Source organism: Alosa alosa, chromosome 24 (assembly GCF_017589495.1).
Source record: "Alosa alosa isolate M-15738 ecotype Scorff River chromosome 24, AALO_Geno_1.1, whole genome shotgun sequence".
In the NCBI taxonomy this organism is placed as follows: domain Eukaryota; kingdom Metazoa; phylum Chordata; class Actinopteri; order Clupeiformes; family Clupeidae; genus Alosa; species Alosa alosa.
Window position 1 is genome coordinate 2,223,164 of NC_063212.1, and position 18,605 is coordinate 2,241,768.

An 18,605-nucleotide genomic window follows, 5' to 3' on the forward strand; every position below is an offset into this window, starting at 1 on the left:
TCTTACTATGATTAATACATATGCGACAGAATAATAGTGCCCACCACACTATCAGAGGTCATTATTATAAGCCCAACAGTAGAACAGTTTGCACTGTGGTGAGACAGTAGGGATGTACCCAGAGCTTGCATGGGGCTCGTACAATCTCAAAATGTTTCTTGTCATTTGTCTGGGTTGAGCAACGGGGTAATAGGCTTTGAGGTACAGTTCCTATCATTTCCTCAAATGTTTTCCACCAAAACATGTAATCAGTGTCAGACAATGTAATGTCCATATTATCAGTTGATATACAGGACTTTTGCACTATTTCTCAAGACACTACATTGTTTAGCCAGTGTTGGTAGCTGTTCACCAGCAGTTCTATTTCACCATTGTACTGGTCTGCTGTTGCTCAGTAGTGGCTTTTGGGCACTGTGGAGTAAAACGCCCACCTGTGCTCTGTGTGTGTGTGTGTGTGTGTGTGTGTGTGTGTGTGTGTGGTGCGCGCATACCTAACAGATGGTTGGGAAGGGGGCTAATCTCTTTGTCATCTCCTCCTGCTTCCGACCCTCACATTCTCAAATCCTGTTAAATTCCCAGATATGAGGCCCCCCTCTCCCAGTCTTTGGGCTGTGTCTGCCCACATTCACCTGATGCAAGATGGCATACAACTCAATTTGAAGAGGGAATTTTGAAGTAAAAGTGAAGAGCCTTATGTAGTTATTCTGATGCTGTTATTGGAGGTTCATGCTTTTGTGTGTGTGTGCTTTCAAACTGTGTGTGTGTGTGTGTGTGTGTGTGTGTGTGTGTGTGTGTGTGTAGAGAGGGCTACAAAGGGATTGTTCCTCAAAGTGTTGATGATGGAGATGACAGACAAGTTTGGCCAAGTGGACTGATCTCACATACAAAGAATCTCTGTGTACCTGTGTGTGTGTGTGTGTGTGTGTGTGTGTGTGTGTGTGTGTGTGTGTGTGTGTGCGTGCACATGTATGCATTTGTATATGTGTGCATGTGTGTTTGGTGCATGTGTGTGTGTGTTTTTTGTTTTTATTTCTCTCTCATACTGTCTTTGTTAATCATGGCTTGAATCAAAACACAAATATACACTGGTATGAGTGCTTTTGTTTGTCACCAGTGCTTGTTGGGTGATATGGAGAACCATCTGGCTTCTCTCTCTCTCTCTCTCTCTCTCTCTCTCTCTCTGTATCTCTGCCTGTGTTTGTCTTCACTGGATTTGGGGATTAGGAAGTAGAGGAATCCTCATTATAGCTCCTGTAGGTTGATAGCTGAGGCGGAAGTTGAATCAAGACTGCACACACACACACATGCACATTGCACATGTAGAGACACACACACACACACACACACACACACACACACACACACACACACACACACAATGTATGTCTGTGCATATCTGTGTGTACAATATGTTAGTGTGTGAGTACCTTTATACATTTATTTATGTGTGATTCTGTGTGTGTAGCACATAGTTTGTAAGTGTTTCATAACATTCGTTATGTATGTGGTGTGGATGTGTATAGTTTGACCCTAAGTCATCTGAGGTGCATGGTAGTGGAACGGTTGCGCTATTTAGAGATCATCTAACCACATGGATAATTGAGTCCCCAGCCTGTGTGAGTATTTTTATGAAGCAAGCCAACTGGCTAAATACAGCTCAATTTCATCCATTATTGGAAGTTGCTACATTTAGAGCAGGAAATGTTGTGTGTATCCATACCTGTTGTGCTGCTGCTTTGTTATTGCCATCAGAGTCACATGATTTATGAGATTTGTGAGATTTGAGCAATTACTGCACCTGTCAGATTTCCTTATGGAATATTTATTCTGAACTGTGGACATAAATAAGTAAGATGTGTATATATATATATATATATATATATATATATATATATATATATATATATATATATATAATATTATGATATGGTGTGTAGCTACGGGCTCATGCATTGGTGCTATGCATTGGTGTGTGAGGGCATGGTGTGTGTGAGTGTGCTCTGACGGCATGACCTTCACTTTCTAATGCTTCAGCAGGCCGCTCCTCCTTTCACTCACCGTCCGGCTAGTGCACCCAGGATTTGACCACAGGCCAAGGCTTGGTCCTGTATAGGCCTGCACAGAAGCAGAGATGCACTGTGGCCAGTAATATGATAGAGTCTCTGAAGTGGAGCTAGGCGCTGTAGAGCAATATGAAGAACAGAAGCAGTGCCTTGCTGGGTGTACTTAACCTGACCCTAGCCAGATGAATTTCACTCCGCCTAGCTCCACTCATCCATCTGGAACCGATCCATTGGAGTGGTGTTTCAGAAGGCTGGGCCTAATCAAAAAATTCTTGCATATGATTGAATAAGCCACTTGTCCGTCATCTATTGACGTGCTACTTCAACCACTCACATCGAAGCCAACCCGTGACGCTGATAACAGTCTCACGGTCGCTTCTCCCACTCGTCACATCTATGAAACTCCCGCCCTGCGTCCTGATTGGCTGAACCATAAAGTCGGTTGCAGAAATCACTCTCAATGGAAGAGGTCCCAGATGGATGTGAGTGAAGCTAGGCGGAGCTAAGCGGAACGAAATTCATCTGGCGAGGGTCAGGTTAGGGTGTACTGGCTTCATCCTTGTCTCGCCGCACAGTGCTGTAACTGTGCAACTGTGATGGAGTCCACTGTGAGCGTTGCTGTTCATTCGTCTTGCTGAGAAAGCCCAAAACGCCATATTATATCAAAACAGTACATTACAAGTAGTATACATTCAGGTGATTACATGTAGTATACATTCAGGTTCACTTTGCTTAAACCTTTCCTATAAACAAATTCATAAATGCAGACATTATGAATAGTTTACAAATATTCAATTGTGTATAATGTAAAATGGATACTGGGTTTAAGTAAAGTGTTGCAGATTGTGATATACCTATTTCTGGCAATATTGTGTATTCAGCATCCTGTTACTATGACTACTTTGCGAAGTTGAGCCAATCATGTGATGCTTGATTCCTCTGCCTGTGTGCGGACGTGACCATGTTGAACAGATGGCTAGTGCTCTGAAGCTTCTGCAATCAAAACCTCTCTCTCTTGTTCGTGGATGCTTCTGTAACATGACCAGAAACTGCTCCATCATGTCAATTATGCGCTGCGCTGTCAGCATGGACGGTTTAAAGCGTGATCAGTTTTCCAGTGCTACGAGGGCTGGATGGGTGATTGGCCAGTAGGGGGCATTCTTGTAAAGCGCTGTCACTGTTTTAGCCGTGCGTGGATGGGAGGGTTGCAGCTCGATTGCACCAGTATGATGGAGGAGAGGAGGGTATTGCATTGTAGTCCGTTCTTTGGGGGGGGTGCGCAGCTGCCTCGGTGCTCTGCTCTGCTCTGCTGGAGAGATGTGCAGCCTGTGCCTACTGCCCAGTTTGTGTTTCCTGCTGGCTTTGAGCCTATTAGCAGCCTAGTCTCACAAGGAGCTGTCTGGCTTAGGCAGCTCTCCAGAAGGCACTGCTAGACAATGGGAACAGAATCGCTACTTCTGCATTTTTCTCAAAGCTTTGTGTAAAGTTGCTGGTCACATTTCTGGATGATGCATTTGTCCTCTTGATTCTCTCCCACACTAGATGTCTTCTATTCCATGCCTGTTACAAGCACACCTGTCTGAAGTCAGACTCGGCAAATCTGCAACTAAAGACATGTGACACACACACACACACACACACACACACACACACACACACACACACACACACACACACACAGATATCATTCCAACACACTGTCCCATATTATGTGTGGGAGTGTGAGTTGGTTCTGATGTTGGATAGCAGGTGCATCTCATAGGCACACATAGACAATTCCTCACATTCCTCACAAATGAATACTCCCACTCTGGACACACACCACTGCATCCAGATGTTCCTCTCTGCAAACACAGCCGCTTTGCTGCTTTATAAAAGCCTCTGGTTGTTTCTTTTGTCTGTGAGATACTGTATGACAACTGTTAAGAGGGGAATGTGTATTGTCTAAGTGTTAGTATTTGTGTGCATGCATGTACAAACTTGTACATACACACTTTATGAAGCTGTGTGTGTGTGTGTGTGTGTGTGTGTGTGTGTGTGTGTGTGTGTGTGTGTGTGTGTGACAGAAGGTATGTGTTGTCACACATGTTCACCGTGGAATCAGGAACATAAGCTCACCAGTCATAAAAGCAGACTGCACCATTCATAAGGGAATGGTAGGGATGGAAGGGACGAAAAGAGGGGAATTGTGGGTAGCTCTACTCCTCCGTTACCATCCCCCCATCTGCACACATCTTTGGGGCGTGCATGACTGCTCCACACACGGACAGTGCCTCCCTTCTCCTCGTCTCGCTCCTCTCCTCCTCACTTCTCTCCTCTCCTCCCCTCCCCTCATCTCTCTCTGCATCTCTCCATCCCAGTCCCCCCATCAGCTGGGAGTGGTTTGTAGGGGCACTTGGATGCCTCTCAGCAGCTGCTACTCCACCTACCACCACCAGGGGGAGAGGATGCACAGCTCCCTCCCTCCCTCTCTCTCTCTCCTTTTTGTGTTTCTCTCTCTCTTGTTCTCTCGTCCTATCACTCGCTCCCCACCCCTCTGTCAGCTTACCTCTGTTGACGTGAGATAGACCCACCCCTCCTGCCCCTCTCTCTCCTCCCATTCTCTCTCTCTCTCTCTCCCTCTCTCTATTTCACACATATGAACATGCACACACACACACACACACACACACACACACACACACACACACACACAGAGACACACACACATTCGCCCCAGACGAAGCTTTGTAGAGGGAGAGAGGAAGCTTGGGATGCACTAGATAGATAGTCAGCTTTGAGGTGGGAGGATCAGAGGATCTCTCTCTGTCTCTCTGTCTCTTGCCGCCTCTCTCTGCTGTTTTCAGTATTCCTGCAGAGCTGGGATTGTAAGTGTGTGTGTGTGTGTGTGTGTGTGTGCGGACGGCTGTGAGTGAGCTCGTCTGCCCTTGCTGGAAAGTCACCTGGCGGATATTTCTTCTCCTTTTTCTTTTTCTTTTTTTTTCCTTCACTACCGTCATTCCTTCGAACTCCTCCGTTCTCTCCAGACCTGGAGCCTCTGTCGTCGTCGCCGCCGCTTGTCCCCGCTGCTGACGAGTGTTTAGTCTGAGGGACCATCCCGGCCAGCTGACTGGCGGTGGGGAGCGGTGGAGCTCTTCCCTTCTCTCTGGACGAGGGGCTCTTTTGGGATCGGATAGTTTGAGCAGGGTGCCCTCGGGGCGGGCGAGGCAAGCATGGCGCACGCGGCCGCCCACATCAAGAAGGCGCGGGTGGAGATGGAGCAGCAGGCGCCGGACCTGAAGGCGCTGGAAAAGGCCCGCGCCAGGCGCCAGCGCTCACGGGAGCGGGCCGAGCTGGAACGCGAAGGTACGCGGGCACTGCGCTGGCGGCCGGAGGGTGACCGTGGGCACTGTGCCCAGAGTAGCGTGGCGTGAGGCAGAGCCACTGCAGCGGGCACAGATCCATCCATCCATCCATCACCTCCATCAGTGTCACCATCCCCATCACCATCATCACCACCACTATCATCCATCACCACCCCTCCATACACACGCAGCACTGTGGTCCTTGTCCCATCCTACTTGCTGGGATCCCCAGTCTCCCAACTCCCATCCCTCTCATGCCACACAGCTGTGGAGCTCCCATGGTCAGCCCCCCTCCCCTAGCCATCCCAAGCCCGCTCCTCCATATCATCACTCCTATGTGTTTACTATGTGCTTGAGCCCATCCAACCATAACACCCACATCACCAGGCAGGACATACTGCCCATCCTCAAGATGGGCGTCCGGGAGAAATATCAGTCATGCGCTCAGATCATGGCTTGGATAGTCAGTGGTCATCAGTATCAGTCTGGAACCCTCCCACTGGTACCGAAGGCTATCTTATCACACATCATGTCATGATGCCGTGTCATTTAGTGCCTCCTGTCAGTCATCATTCTGCCCCCCCTTCACCAGTGCTGTTGCATTCCTGCGGCTCGCTCGGTGAGATTCTCTAGCAGCCTATTGTAGTGAGTTGTTGTGTGTCTGGCATCCCTGCTGAGGTGCTGCAGCTGCAGTGATGGTCGCACCTGATTCTTTTCTAACCCCCAAAAACACTAGAAACACATCTACACATACGGCTCCTCCTGAATGGCTGTTTTCATTTGATCACTGTAGCTACTCCATGCTGTTTATCTGTCTCTCTGTCTGCTGATAGCCACAGATACCTGTGTTATGCATCTGCTGGCTTGCTCAGTGTGGGAATGTACACTACTTTCAACTTTTTCGTTGCATGGACTTGCACGGTACTGTCAGCTTTTGGTGTGTTCAGTGTCCTCTGTTGGTTCTCTGGTGTTGCTGTATAGTAGTCTCTCCCACACCTCTCTCTCTCTCTCTCTCTCTCTCCCACATCTCTCTCTCTCTCTCTCTTGTGCTCATCTACTCCTCTCCTCTCCTCCAAACACACTCCTCCTTTGTCGATGACAGCTCACAATTTCTTTATCGGTCGGTGTGAGGAACGGTGCTGAGTCTGACACAAGCCTGGTGCCACACAGCTGCAGTTGGATGTGCACAGCATAAAGCCATGAAATATGTGTGTGTGTGTGTGTGTGTGTGTGTGTGTGTGTGTGTGTGTGTGTGTGTTTGTGTGTGTGTGTGGTGTATGTGTGTGTGTGTGTGTGTGTGTGTGTGTGTGTGTGTGTGTGTGTGTGTGTGTGTGTGTGTGTGTGTGTGTGTGTGTGTGTGTGTGTGTGTGTGTGTGTGTGTGTGTGTGTGTGTGTGTGTGTGTGTGTGTGTGTGTGTGTGAGGACATCCCGTGTGTAGACATCGCAAGGCCAACTGTTTGGTGCATGCAGCAGGGGAGCATAATTGGCAGAAAGGGTGCTGTTCACCTTTTTATGTTGTGTGGTATGAAGGTGAAGGTGGACACAGACTGGCATGCATTGCAGTGCATCCGACTGAATAGATAGGTGGCTGTTGATTCTGAGTGTTGTGGCTTTGAACATTTTAAAACATACTTTCAGTGTAGCTCATACTTTGGTTCGTATGTGTACATGTACTGTATGTGCATGAATGTGTTTGTGTGTGTGTGTGTGTGTGTGTGTGTGTGTGTGTGTGTGTGTGTGAAAGAAAGAGAGAGATAGAGAGGGAGAGAAAAAGCGACAGAGAGTTGGAGAGAAGCTTGGCATGGATGATTTGGTTGCGGAACATACATAGTCGACGCTGCTGTTCTCTGTTACCAAGGAGATGTGGGGGCAGAAGACTGAAAACTTCATCCCACAAACAAGATAATTAGTCTCTGGCGTGCCATGCAGAGACTACAACACACATGTCAGTCATACCACTGTGCATCCTTGATGCTGTGCTGCGGGCACCTTCAGTGGTGCTGCGTTGGAGGCTTTTTTGGGGGCTGACCGCAGGCTGAATAAAAGTCCAGGCAAACTGTGAAACTGCGTGGTAAGTCGACGTGGGTTACTCTCTCCCGTAGCGACTCCCAGAAATCATCCTACGCAGCAAAGTTGGAAATGACCCATTCAAATTTAAATTCAAATTCAAATGCTTTTTTGTCACATACATTATACAGGTAGCCTATAAATGCAGTGAAATGCTTGTTCCCCTGACTCCAAGTGACTGTGCAAAGGAGTATCCTGTTATCATTTGGATTCGGTAGTTTGGCCTTCTTTGGCTGACCTTTTTAAAATCTGAAAACTCCAAAAAAAAGAGGCTTTCTGTCGGTCTATCTAACTCAATCCAGGGCTTATTATTTGCTTCATGCTGAAGGGATGAAGTTATTACTCTGTTTACCGATTTTTACAAGACCAGTCAGTGACCACACGAGTCTTCGAAAGCAAGGCCATAAAAAATGATGAACAGATTCCATTTTTGGAAGCGAGCACTGCTGAGCTTTATGTAATTTAATGGGCCTATTTTACAGCCAACAGTGATCGATTATGTAACATCAATTTACCCCTTGCAATTTTCGACACGCGTTAAAACTGTGGCATTGGAGAAGCTCACAGAGGGTGAGAGTGGAGACAGCGCCACGGCAGATTTGCTCGCTCGTAATCTGCTTTTAATTTCTCTCGAAACACATAGGTTTGTGTCATCTGGAGAGGCTGTGTTGCGTAACGGCGAGCATCATCACATGCACGGAAGGCTTTGAAACCAGTATGGGCCAAGAAAACACCCAAGAGGAAAACTTTATGCTAAAGATGTGTCTTGTATGTGCAGAGCAGAGCTTCCCCCCTCTCTTTCTCTCTCTCTCTCTCTCTCTCTCTCTCTCTCTCTCTCTCTCTCTCTCTCTCTCTCCCTACAGGAATTTCCTACAGGACTAATACAGTATAAACTTCTCTCCATCTATCCAGATCTCAGTGCTTGAAGTAGCCTACATGTATATACCTATTATAGAGTAGCCCGCTTGATGATAGTAGTGAGTCAGCCTATGTTGTCCTCCTTCTTACCTGAAAGAAATGTAAAACTGAAGAAGTGTGTTTTTCACTATTCCTGCAAACGTGCCCTCGCAAGTTTTGTGTTTCAGTGATTACTGGAGATCAAATCTCATGGGTTTATAGACCCAGTCCGTCCCAGTGAAAAAATGGTCAGTGTCCCCAGCCGTGGCACAACTGGCTGGGGCACCTGCACCGTACACCGGCGACCCGGTTTGATTCCCGCCCCTTGGTCCTTTCCGGATCCCACCCCGACTCTCTCACACTTACTTCCTGTCACTCTTCACTGTCCTGTCACATTAAAGGCATAAAAGCCCAAAAATTATACTTTAAAAAAAATAAATGGTCAGTGCAGAAACACACAACCGGGTCCAGATGTCTGAGGTCCAGTTTCTTTGGAAACACTGAACTCTGTCATCAAGCCCCACAGTGAACAAATGCAAGTGCTGCTTCCTGTCGGTGGTGGGTTTAGTCCCTCCAAATCACACAGACAGACACCTGTGAATGACACTCTCTTCAATTCTGTAATGAACTAGAGATAATAGAAAGAAAGAGGGAGACCAAGAGAGAGAGAGAGAGAGTGCTAATGCAGCGAGAGCAAGAGAGAGAGAGAGATAAAAACATCCTGTTTCCCATCTGTGCTCTTTGGCTCTGATCGTCGATGGGATCATGCTGCCGCAGTGTCCTCTCCTCTCGCTCGAGCGCGGGGCAGTGATGACCAGGATGCTGGGATCGCTGTGGTGGTCACACAAGGGTTGGTTGTGCACCCAACTGCCCCCTCCAGATTCCCATCACACACACATGACCATGGTCAGCCCACAGAGGACAGTCCTTATGCCAGGGCAAGATAATAAATGGTGAAATGTCTCTGCTAGACTGAATAGCAACACCCTATGTTAAACATTACGGCACTGAAAACAAAACTATGATTACATTTCTTTTGAAGTTTTGCCATGTGTTATGTAGTTGGCCTTCTGGTATCTGCTACAGCAGTATACGTGTATTGCAACCAGTCAGTCCCTGTCTTCACCAGTGAAAACGACTTATCTGGAAAAGGCACATTGCTCATCCTTCTCACCACAGAGCATTAGGATCCCAGTCAGCCATGAAATGCACAGCCTTCTGTCTAATCTCCCAATGTCCACCCCAAACTCACTATCGCCAACCGTTCTCTAGCATTTGCCTACGCGTTCAGAGAACTCCATACATATCTATAAAGGATTTTGGCTTGCAATTTTTAGCTTTTGGTTTAACCCCAGATAGAGAGTGATTCAAACTAAGCTCACAGCGCACTTTGGCCTAAATCTGAAACTACGGCTAGGGTTAGACATGGATGTGGATTAAAGCAGAGGTAATGCATAGTGCAACTCTGTATCTTCTGGTTTGCATTTAGGACACATCATGTATTCTTGGCCACCCCTCTGCAATCGACACACAAGTCTTATCTGTTAATGAGGGTACGTGCAAAGTGATCTCTATGGTATTTTATAGCTCATCATAGTGGTCTTACTGTAGATGTGCTAGCGAGATGGTTTGGCTAATTGGGAAAAAAAAGGATGTGGAGTCCTCTTCCCATTATATTACTCAATGCAAATACACTGTGATCTATTTGTGTAAACACACATACTGTATGCACATACACACACACACACACATTCTCGCTATCAAACACACCTTAATGGATTTCTGTTTGTGTTGTGAGGTTGGTAGTCATCTGAGGTGGACGCTGTGTCAAACCTGAGAGCCTTCACACCTCTGCTCTGTTTTGGACTCGGAGGGGTTTGTGACCTGCAGACTTGCACGAAAGCATTTAGTACCGAGTGGGAGGACAAGGCTCCAAATCACCTCTGACTGCTGAGGTCAGAACATTTTTAGTCAGAGTTTGCAAAAACGAGTCCTTTTGTCGCACACAGAGCAGGTTTTCTAGCCATCAGCCTTATCTCACTCGGTCGGCAAAAGTATTCCCCATTTCTGCAGTAGGCCTACAATGACAAACCGCAGTAACTATGTATTTGGTCAAAACTGAGTTAATACTCAAAATAGGCATTGTGACATCTCTTCTCTTGTGTCAGACATTTATAATTTGATTATCGTCAATTAACGTCACTATCACATTTCTTAAGGTGTCCAAACGTAAAGTTCATTCACTGTACAGCACTACATAGTGCTATTACACTAGCACCGCAAACCGTTGACGTTTCTTTAAGAGAGAGAGACTGTGCACATGACGTCTGTATTGTAATCTGTACTGTGGCGGCCATACCCCTTAATCTGGATGTGTTTTTGTTAGTTGTTGTTTTTTTCAGACAGCGCTGTCTTGCATGTCCATTTACGTGCTTGGCTCGGGACTTTATAGTTAATCTGTTTAGTTGATTTTTTCCCCCCCATGACGATATTAAAATGTTGAACCCGATCACTGAGAGGGATGGGTGGGTGGGTGGATGGGTGGGGGAATGGCTTGGAATTTTCTGTGGCTTTATTCACTCATCCGCCAGCATGCATTTTGCATGTCATCTGCCATGTCGAATCACTTAGGAGCAAATGCAGTGGCCAGATGTCTACTGGATAACAGCGGATCTAAACCAGATCTGTGCCAGATCTGGGCCAAATCTGAACAGGATTTGTGACAGATATTTCCATAGTCACCCACTGTACTCTATATGCTATATGACTAATGTTCATTTGTTGTGCTTTTTTGTAAGTAAAAGGGACAGCCCTAATATCATCCTCTTTAGTATGGTTTGTGCTCCCTGTGATGCATGTTAAACTCCAGTCACAATGCTTTTTTCAACCTCAAGAGTCATGAGGGACATGATTTGATTTACACACACTGCTTATCTGGAAGCGTTTCCTCATTAATAACCAACTCTGTGCTCCTCTGCTATTGTGACTGGGAGCGTAGCGTAACACAAGCATGAGGATTCGGATGTCCATGTCACAAACTAATCCACAGAGTTGCTTTCCAAGTCACGACAGAGCGTCCAGTCAAAACCTGTCTGAAATCAGTGGGCACCTGTAGACATCCCCGGCCACATCAAGGGAGCAAGTGAACGCCACTCAAATGAGTTGTGGTAATCGGTCATTTCCTCTTCCTGTCCATGCTTTTTGTTGTTGTTTTCAGACAGATTTTCTGATGTCATTAACTGGGGAAACACTTGTGGGTTTTGCCTATGTATTCCGTGTTCAGTGTACAACTGGCCGGGGGATGGCCAAATCCAGGATTACTGTCTGAGTGGAAGCTTTTGGCCTCGTTGCAAGCCTCATATCAAACCAGGAAAGTCCTGTCTGGGTAAAATTGTTTTTAGTCTCTGCATGAATGAATATCAGAATATAATAATTTTCAAACAGCAGTAGTATATACAGTAATAGCAACAGTAGTACATTAGAAACAGCAGTAATATGACAGACAACAAGCTTGGAATGTTGTAGAATCTCCCCCTCTCATTATATAATAAAGTATAAGCCTGTAGCCTACCTCTGCTATAGCATTACAGTCTTTCATTTAGCATATTAGAAATAATACATAGGATTTAATACATGAAGTCATCACTTTACCAAAGGCTTAAATGTAATCCCTAGTAACCATTGCAGTCCATTGAAATACATTTCTCATCTCTCATTGGTCTTCATCTGTGAAATGTCTGGTCATTTGTTCTGTAGGCAGTAGTGTGCTAGACAGCAGACATCGCACAATGCAGCTTCTTCTAAAATGAAAAGTAGCATAATGTTTCATGTAGGTGTGGAATCAGTGACTCAGTTGTATTCCTCACATAGCCTAATGACTCGCCAATAGGATATAATACACACATGTATAGAGGGAGAGAGAGAGAGAGAGAGAGAGAGAGAGAGAGAGAGAGAGAGGAGTGATGGAGACTAGCATGAGTGGGGTGCAAATTGGATATTTGGTGCAGGAGATCATGTGGGGTCAGATCTGCAGGTGTGGTCAGCCCATTCTCAAATGTGTGATATTGGTGATACATTTGGCCAGCTGTGTGTGTGTGTGTTTGTGTTTGTGTGTATGTGTGTGTGTGTGAAAATATTTTCCCCGCTCAGTCTCCAAATGTGAGACACATTTTTCTATTCAGACTCTTAATATGTCTGAGACCTGGAACAGAGTTTAGAATAATGACTATTAGAACCATCATTTTTATCTCCTAGGGTTAGTGTCTATCTCCCAAGTCTTTGTGGGAGAACTGAGATATCCATGCAGATATCTTTCCTTTCATATTATATGCTCCAAATGGTTGGATGAACTATGATCATATCCTTCACAATGAGCTGCAATATGACAGAAAATGACGTTTGCTTTTCCATAAGCCCAATAGATATGAACTTGTTGCTCTGTAATAATGTATACCAGCAGGATTAGTCAGGGTTGTCCATCCTTTGGTGGAGATAATTCCAAATGTTATGCTAAGCTAAGCTGTCATAGCTATAACTATGTTTTGACTATAAGCATGTTCTTTCCAGCCTACTGGGTATGACACTTCTTCATGAAGGTGTAAGTGCACTTTGTACAGTGAAGCCCTTTAGTGTTGTTAAGGAAAGGACTGGAGTGTGTTTCAGTACCAGTGTTCCTCCCTGGTCTCTGCTACACATCGTCAGGACGCGCAGTACTCTCTGCCTCTTCCCAGCATGCTCTGGGCTTCCCTTAATGACAGTGTCATGAGTGTAGAGCAGAGCATCGAGCTCTCAGGAGCTTGGTCTTTCTGCATCAGTGAGAGACCAGTACATCTCTCTCTCTCTGTCTCTCTCTCTCTCTCTCTCTCTCTCTCTTCCTCTCTCTGTCTCATCTCTCTCTTCCTCTCTCTCTATCCCCCCCTCCCCTGCTCTGCGTCTGGGAGCGGAGGTATATTTTTGGAACGGACCAGACTGTTGTAGCTGTGCATTCTGCTTAAAAGGCAGCAGCAGAGTAAAAGCAGCAGGCACAGTGGTAACCAGAGCAGTGGATGGCAGGCTGTCCTTTGGACCAGATGATCTATACTATAGTTATGGCCCCATGAGCCCACTGGTGGGGCTTAAGCTTTGCCAGCTTAATATGCTTTTCATTCCATTAGGCATTTCTCATCATATTCATGCATCCCAGTGACATCGTCTCTGCTCTGTTTACTGATCAGAACCAGCCCCCCCTTATTCAAACATGTAACTCACATACGCTATGCACACACACACACACACACACACACACTATACACAGCCAGAAGAATGTTGATTAGATTACAGGTACTCTATCCATAATAATGGTGGATAGAATAGATACAGTTCTGTTACAGTAACCAAATCATAATAGTGTGTGTGTGTGTGTGTGTGTGTGTGTGTGTGTGTGTGTGTGTGTGTGTGTGTGTGTGTGTGTGTGAGTATTACTATATTAGTATACTGGGCTGGGCTTTTTTGCCTTTGGTAGTGGGCTGAGATTAAATCAAATTGAGCCTAAATCCCCCCACATCTGTCCCTATTGGTCAGGCTCTGCCATGTGACAATCTGCCCATCACAGAAACAGCACTGGTGGAGCTGCAGGGGGGGATGGTCATCCTTGGCAGTGGTTGGCTGCCAATAGTACTGTATGTCCATGCTGAATCCATGATTGTGTTATTTAATTGTGTTTTAGGCTCTTTTTTCATGGTAGGACACACATGGTTGCCAATGGTATGTCCATGGTGATTGTGTTCAGCGTCCTTTGTGTGTGTTTCTCATTTTGTGTCTGCTGCATGGTGATGACTTTATGAAGAAGACTGTAGATTTTTTGGTTTCCATGGTTACACGGTACCCGAGTGCCAGAGAGTTCTCTGCAGTGACTTTTAAAATGTTGATTTGCTCTTATGAAGTTCAAGGTGATTTCATGAATCATTTTCCTAAAGGCAGGTTGCACAACACCTTTTTTCAGCAGGGTAGCGGTCACTGTCAGTCACTCAATTAGTTTTGTCCTTTATTTACAGAGAGCTCCCACCATGGAAAAAAAAAAACCACTTTCAAATCGTAGCTTCTGAGCAGGTACATGATAGAATACATTTGATCTGAATACTGCTGAGACCATTTTGATCAAAACCTCTCACATTAGCATCATCAGTCTACTCAAGCAGCAGCAGTGAAGCTGTGCCGTCACAGTCTCTCTCCTCGGCTGTTTCGGCCGGCTAAAGTTGCCGGACAACTCAACCGAATGACTTAATCATGCTCGCTTACACTCACCCCTTACCCTCCACCCTGCCCTCAGCACCAAGAGTCTTAGAGGAAGACGCTGTCCCCTGCACTTTTCTCTCCACCCCTGCTAGCCATCCCCTCCCCTCCCCTCCCCCATATCTGCTAATGCAGATTTAATTGGGCGATAAGACCTTAGGGGTCAAACGGGTGGGGTGGTGTACTGAGCGTTTGCCTGTGTGTTACCCAACCCACTCTAACACACAGCAGGGGTGTAGGTGGTCATTTACATTAATCAGTGAATGGATGAATGGGAGCAGTGGGGCTGGATGGGTTCCAGTTATACTGTGTATTAATACATGAATGCAGATGCACTGTGCATTAATGTGGCTGTGCTCAAAACAGATATGTTGATGTCAGTGAATGAGTGAATGGACTGTGGGGTATCTGTCTGGCTTGATAAAGTCAGTAATAGACTAAATGCATTGTGCTTTATAGAGGATGTGCTAAAGGAATAACGCTGACTGTCAGTGGAAATGTGGTGACTTGTTCAAGTTGTAAACCCTCTAAAGGAAACTCAGTGGCACATGTGTGTTGGGTGTGTTCGTGCTTCTGTTGTTATCAGCACACATGCTTGAGGTGAGATGTTTGTTGCAGACACGAGCTAAGGACGCATTCCCTTACAGAAGCGGATGGGAGCAAGAAAAACACGCACACACACACACACACACACACACACACACACACACACACACACACACACACACACACACACAGGCTAGGAAGTGCCCTGCCCCCACACTGCAGGCCATATGGTTTAGCGCAGATTAAAGGCGCTTGTTGTCTGCTCTGACCAAAGGATTACCTCCTCAGGCCTGGGTTTGTGGCGAAGGGAAAATTGAAGTGAAATCTCCTTTAAATGAGACGCTGATGCTGATGGTGGTGACGGGGTGAGGGGGGTCCTGGGAGTGCACTGTGCTCTGGACAGGCACGTGGGTTGGTGGATTCGGGGTGGTGGGGTGGGGTGGGGTGGGGTGGGGTGGGGTTTTGGGGGCGATGGTGACATTTGATAGTCGCCACTGTCTGACACCCTTGTCGTCTCTGATGGTGCTGCTCACTGTCTGGTCATGTCTGGCTAATACTCTCGCCAACACAGGCTTGTCCATGGGCCCCTCTCTAAATCCTGGTCCACTACTGGTCCTCCACTGTGGAAGCAGGGAGATTTGAAAGGCAATCTAGAAGGCGTGTGTAAACAACCTCTCCATCGGATAAGGTTAATGGAACTAACTGATAGGCGTTCGACTATGTGCCACCTCTAGTTGAGCATCAATCTCCACCGTAATTGCATCTACCTTGTCGTGACTTATCTGTCGCATGTGAGCATGTCAGGAGCAATTGACATGCTTGTCCAACCCGGTTGCCCAGGAAACGGTTTCGTAAAAGCCTATAGCTTCCCGTGATTTTGACTGATAAAAACACCAAGTCACTGACAGATATTATTCTAATTGCTGTATGATATTACTTGTTTTTGCATGATTATTATGCACTTTGAAATTATTATTAAAAATCATAAACATTTTAATAAATCATTTTTGAGTATTTCACCTCTTTTCCGACATTTCGCGAAGTCAAGATACTCAGAATAACAGAAGAAGAAAGACACAGCCGACCTTTTTGCTGTGGCCACTTAGTGATGTGGTCCATGGGGAATCTGGAGTTGAGCTTTTGGCATCTTTCTGTCCCCCACCATGTGTTGGCAGATGGAGTGAGTGAGTAGTCCCTTTCAGCAAGTCTGTTTACATTATGTTCCGACAAGCGCTTGTGAATGGGGAATATTTGGGGCGAAACAGTCAGGGCATTGTGAGTCGTGCTGCTAGGTCACGTATTCATCATCTCAAAGGCCATGTTAGGAGAATGGGGACATTCACCTCACACTCAGACTACGTCACACACAACGTCACACACACACACACACACACACAGACAGTCTGAACACTGGACTGGAGAGTAATGAATAGTATAACAATATAAGATGTGCATCAATGCCTGTGTGCAATTAGCTTTAATCAATACACAGTGGTACATACTGTACCTCACCCAACACCCAACTCCGTCTGTTTCAAATAGCTGTTGGCCAGAGCCATGGAGACACAGTCACAGCTAACTACCTTCTCACTCTATGCCCTTGTTATTTGCCCCTGGTCCAGCTGGTCCAGTGAAGTCCTCACACACCTGCCCTGACCTGGCCTCTGTGTGCATCCAGATTTGTGTCTGTAATTATACCCCTTTGGGCTCTCTCTCTTTCCATCTCCCTCTCTCACTCTCTCTCTCTCTCTCTTTCTCTCTCTCTCTCTCCTTTGTCAGAACTGTCCCCTTGCTCATCGTCATGCTACCTAATAGGCACAATCGCTTGCTGGGGTGGCCTTCCAACTCAATGGGCACTCAGAAGTAGTTGTCTCCACACACACACACACACACACACACACACCCTTCACAGCCCATGGACCAGTCCCATTAGTTGATATGCCACCCTCTCTGTGTGCAGGCAGACGACCCTCCTTCCGTGCAGGGGCATAATTCAGCGTGGGGGAGTAAAAATAGACGAGAGCCGTGCACTGCTCAAATTAGCCACCCAGTGAAAGCGAGAGCGTCGGGCGGCCGGAGGCTAGCGGCAGGGTTTCAGACTGGTGCAGGGCTCAGGACATCACTTTGACACATACAGTACACACACACACACACACACACACACATACACACATATGTATACAGTACATAGGTCACACTTTTAACGTATACACACATATAGTAGAAGGTTAGACATATCTCAGCTCCTGAGTCATGATTCCATAGTACTACACGTATAGTTGTGGAAGGACGGTTATGTAGGCATTTGAAAGAAGAAAGGATTGGATTTTTTTTCCGGAGTTTGCTTGTCTGGAAGCCGTCTGGAAGTTGTGCTTCTGTGCGTTGAATGGCGTGAGGCTCCAGCCCTCTTCTATGGATTGTTGGCATGGGCAACGCAGCGACGCACGAGGACCAGTGGGGCGAGGGGCCTCCACAGGCGGCCGGCGAGAGCCTCTCCGTCCAGGACGCCAGCGCTGACGTGTACAGCTCTGGGGACGGCCAGGAGTCCTGGGTCCTGGTAAGCAGCGGGGGAATGTAGATGAAAGGGACGGGGCAGCTCTAGCACCAGCTGACTGGACAGAGGTTGGTCAGTGGAGAGATTAGCTTACAGTATAGCGCTGAAATGGACATGAGACAACCTATGTTTTGTATGCTTTTTGCACATAATTGTCATGTCATTTAGTATTTGATGCTTGTAGATGAATATGAGCTTTCTGGAAGTCCTTGTAGATGCATAGACATCTGTCCTTTTTTGTGATTTGGAGTTGTGATGGCATGGTCTCCAGTGGTGTGAGTGGTTGTGGTGTGTGAATATGGGGCAATGCTTTAATGAGATGACGTCTTGTGAGAAGCTATCTGATGTCAAAGCCTCTGTGTATCTTCCTGAGGTGGTTGGCAGTGCGTCATGAGAGTTGTTGGTTGTCAGAAGCGACAGCAACATGTGGTTTATGTTTGACATAAATGAGGATTGGTATAGGGGACATGATGACAGTTGAGAACTGTAGATAGAATTTCTCTTTTGCCGCACTATAGACTAGTACACACATGCTATCACCTCCTCTTTTATGTCATACTTGATATACAGTATCTCACTGTGGTGTCCTATGTATTTTATATTGATGTTTATGGGCAGTTTATATGGCATCTTGCACATCTTAAAGGGTGCTTGGCTTACAGGTCAGGGAAGGATAGAGGGTAGTGCGGCAGGCAGGCACTCTTTTGGGAACAGGAGTAGTGTCCTCCCACACCCATATGCCTCCCAAGGTCACACGGGTTGACTTCAGTCTTCTGCTGGGTGGTAACCTAGGTGTCATTTACAGTATGGATATGTGCATAAGTTTCCCGTATGGCAGAAGTATGCATGATTTGCAGGTTGCGC

At 46.4% G+C, this 18,605-nt stretch overlaps 1 protein-coding gene across 14 annotated transcripts in view; it reads left to right on the top strand.

Annotated features, from left to right (window-relative positions):
• The first annotated feature begins 16,989 nt into the window (after positions 1 to 16,989).
• The window catches only part of LOC125289813 (ankyrin-2-like), a 74,464-nt gene continuing 72,848 nt past the window's right edge, over positions 16,990 to 18,605 (top strand). For 12 of the 14 annotated variants that reach the window (XM_048236838.1, XM_048236830.1, XM_048236829.1 and 9 more), the window contains exon 1: positions 16,991 to 17,744. In XM_048236838.1, coding sequence (XP_048092795.1) covers positions 17,613 to 17,744 — 132 coding nt within the window. In that variant the 5' untranslated portion in view covers positions 16,991 to 17,612. Of the gene's footprint in view, positions 17,745 to 18,605 lie in introns of all 14 variants that reach the window. The other 2 variants (XM_048236828.1, XM_048236835.1) reach the window with 2 other exon arrangements.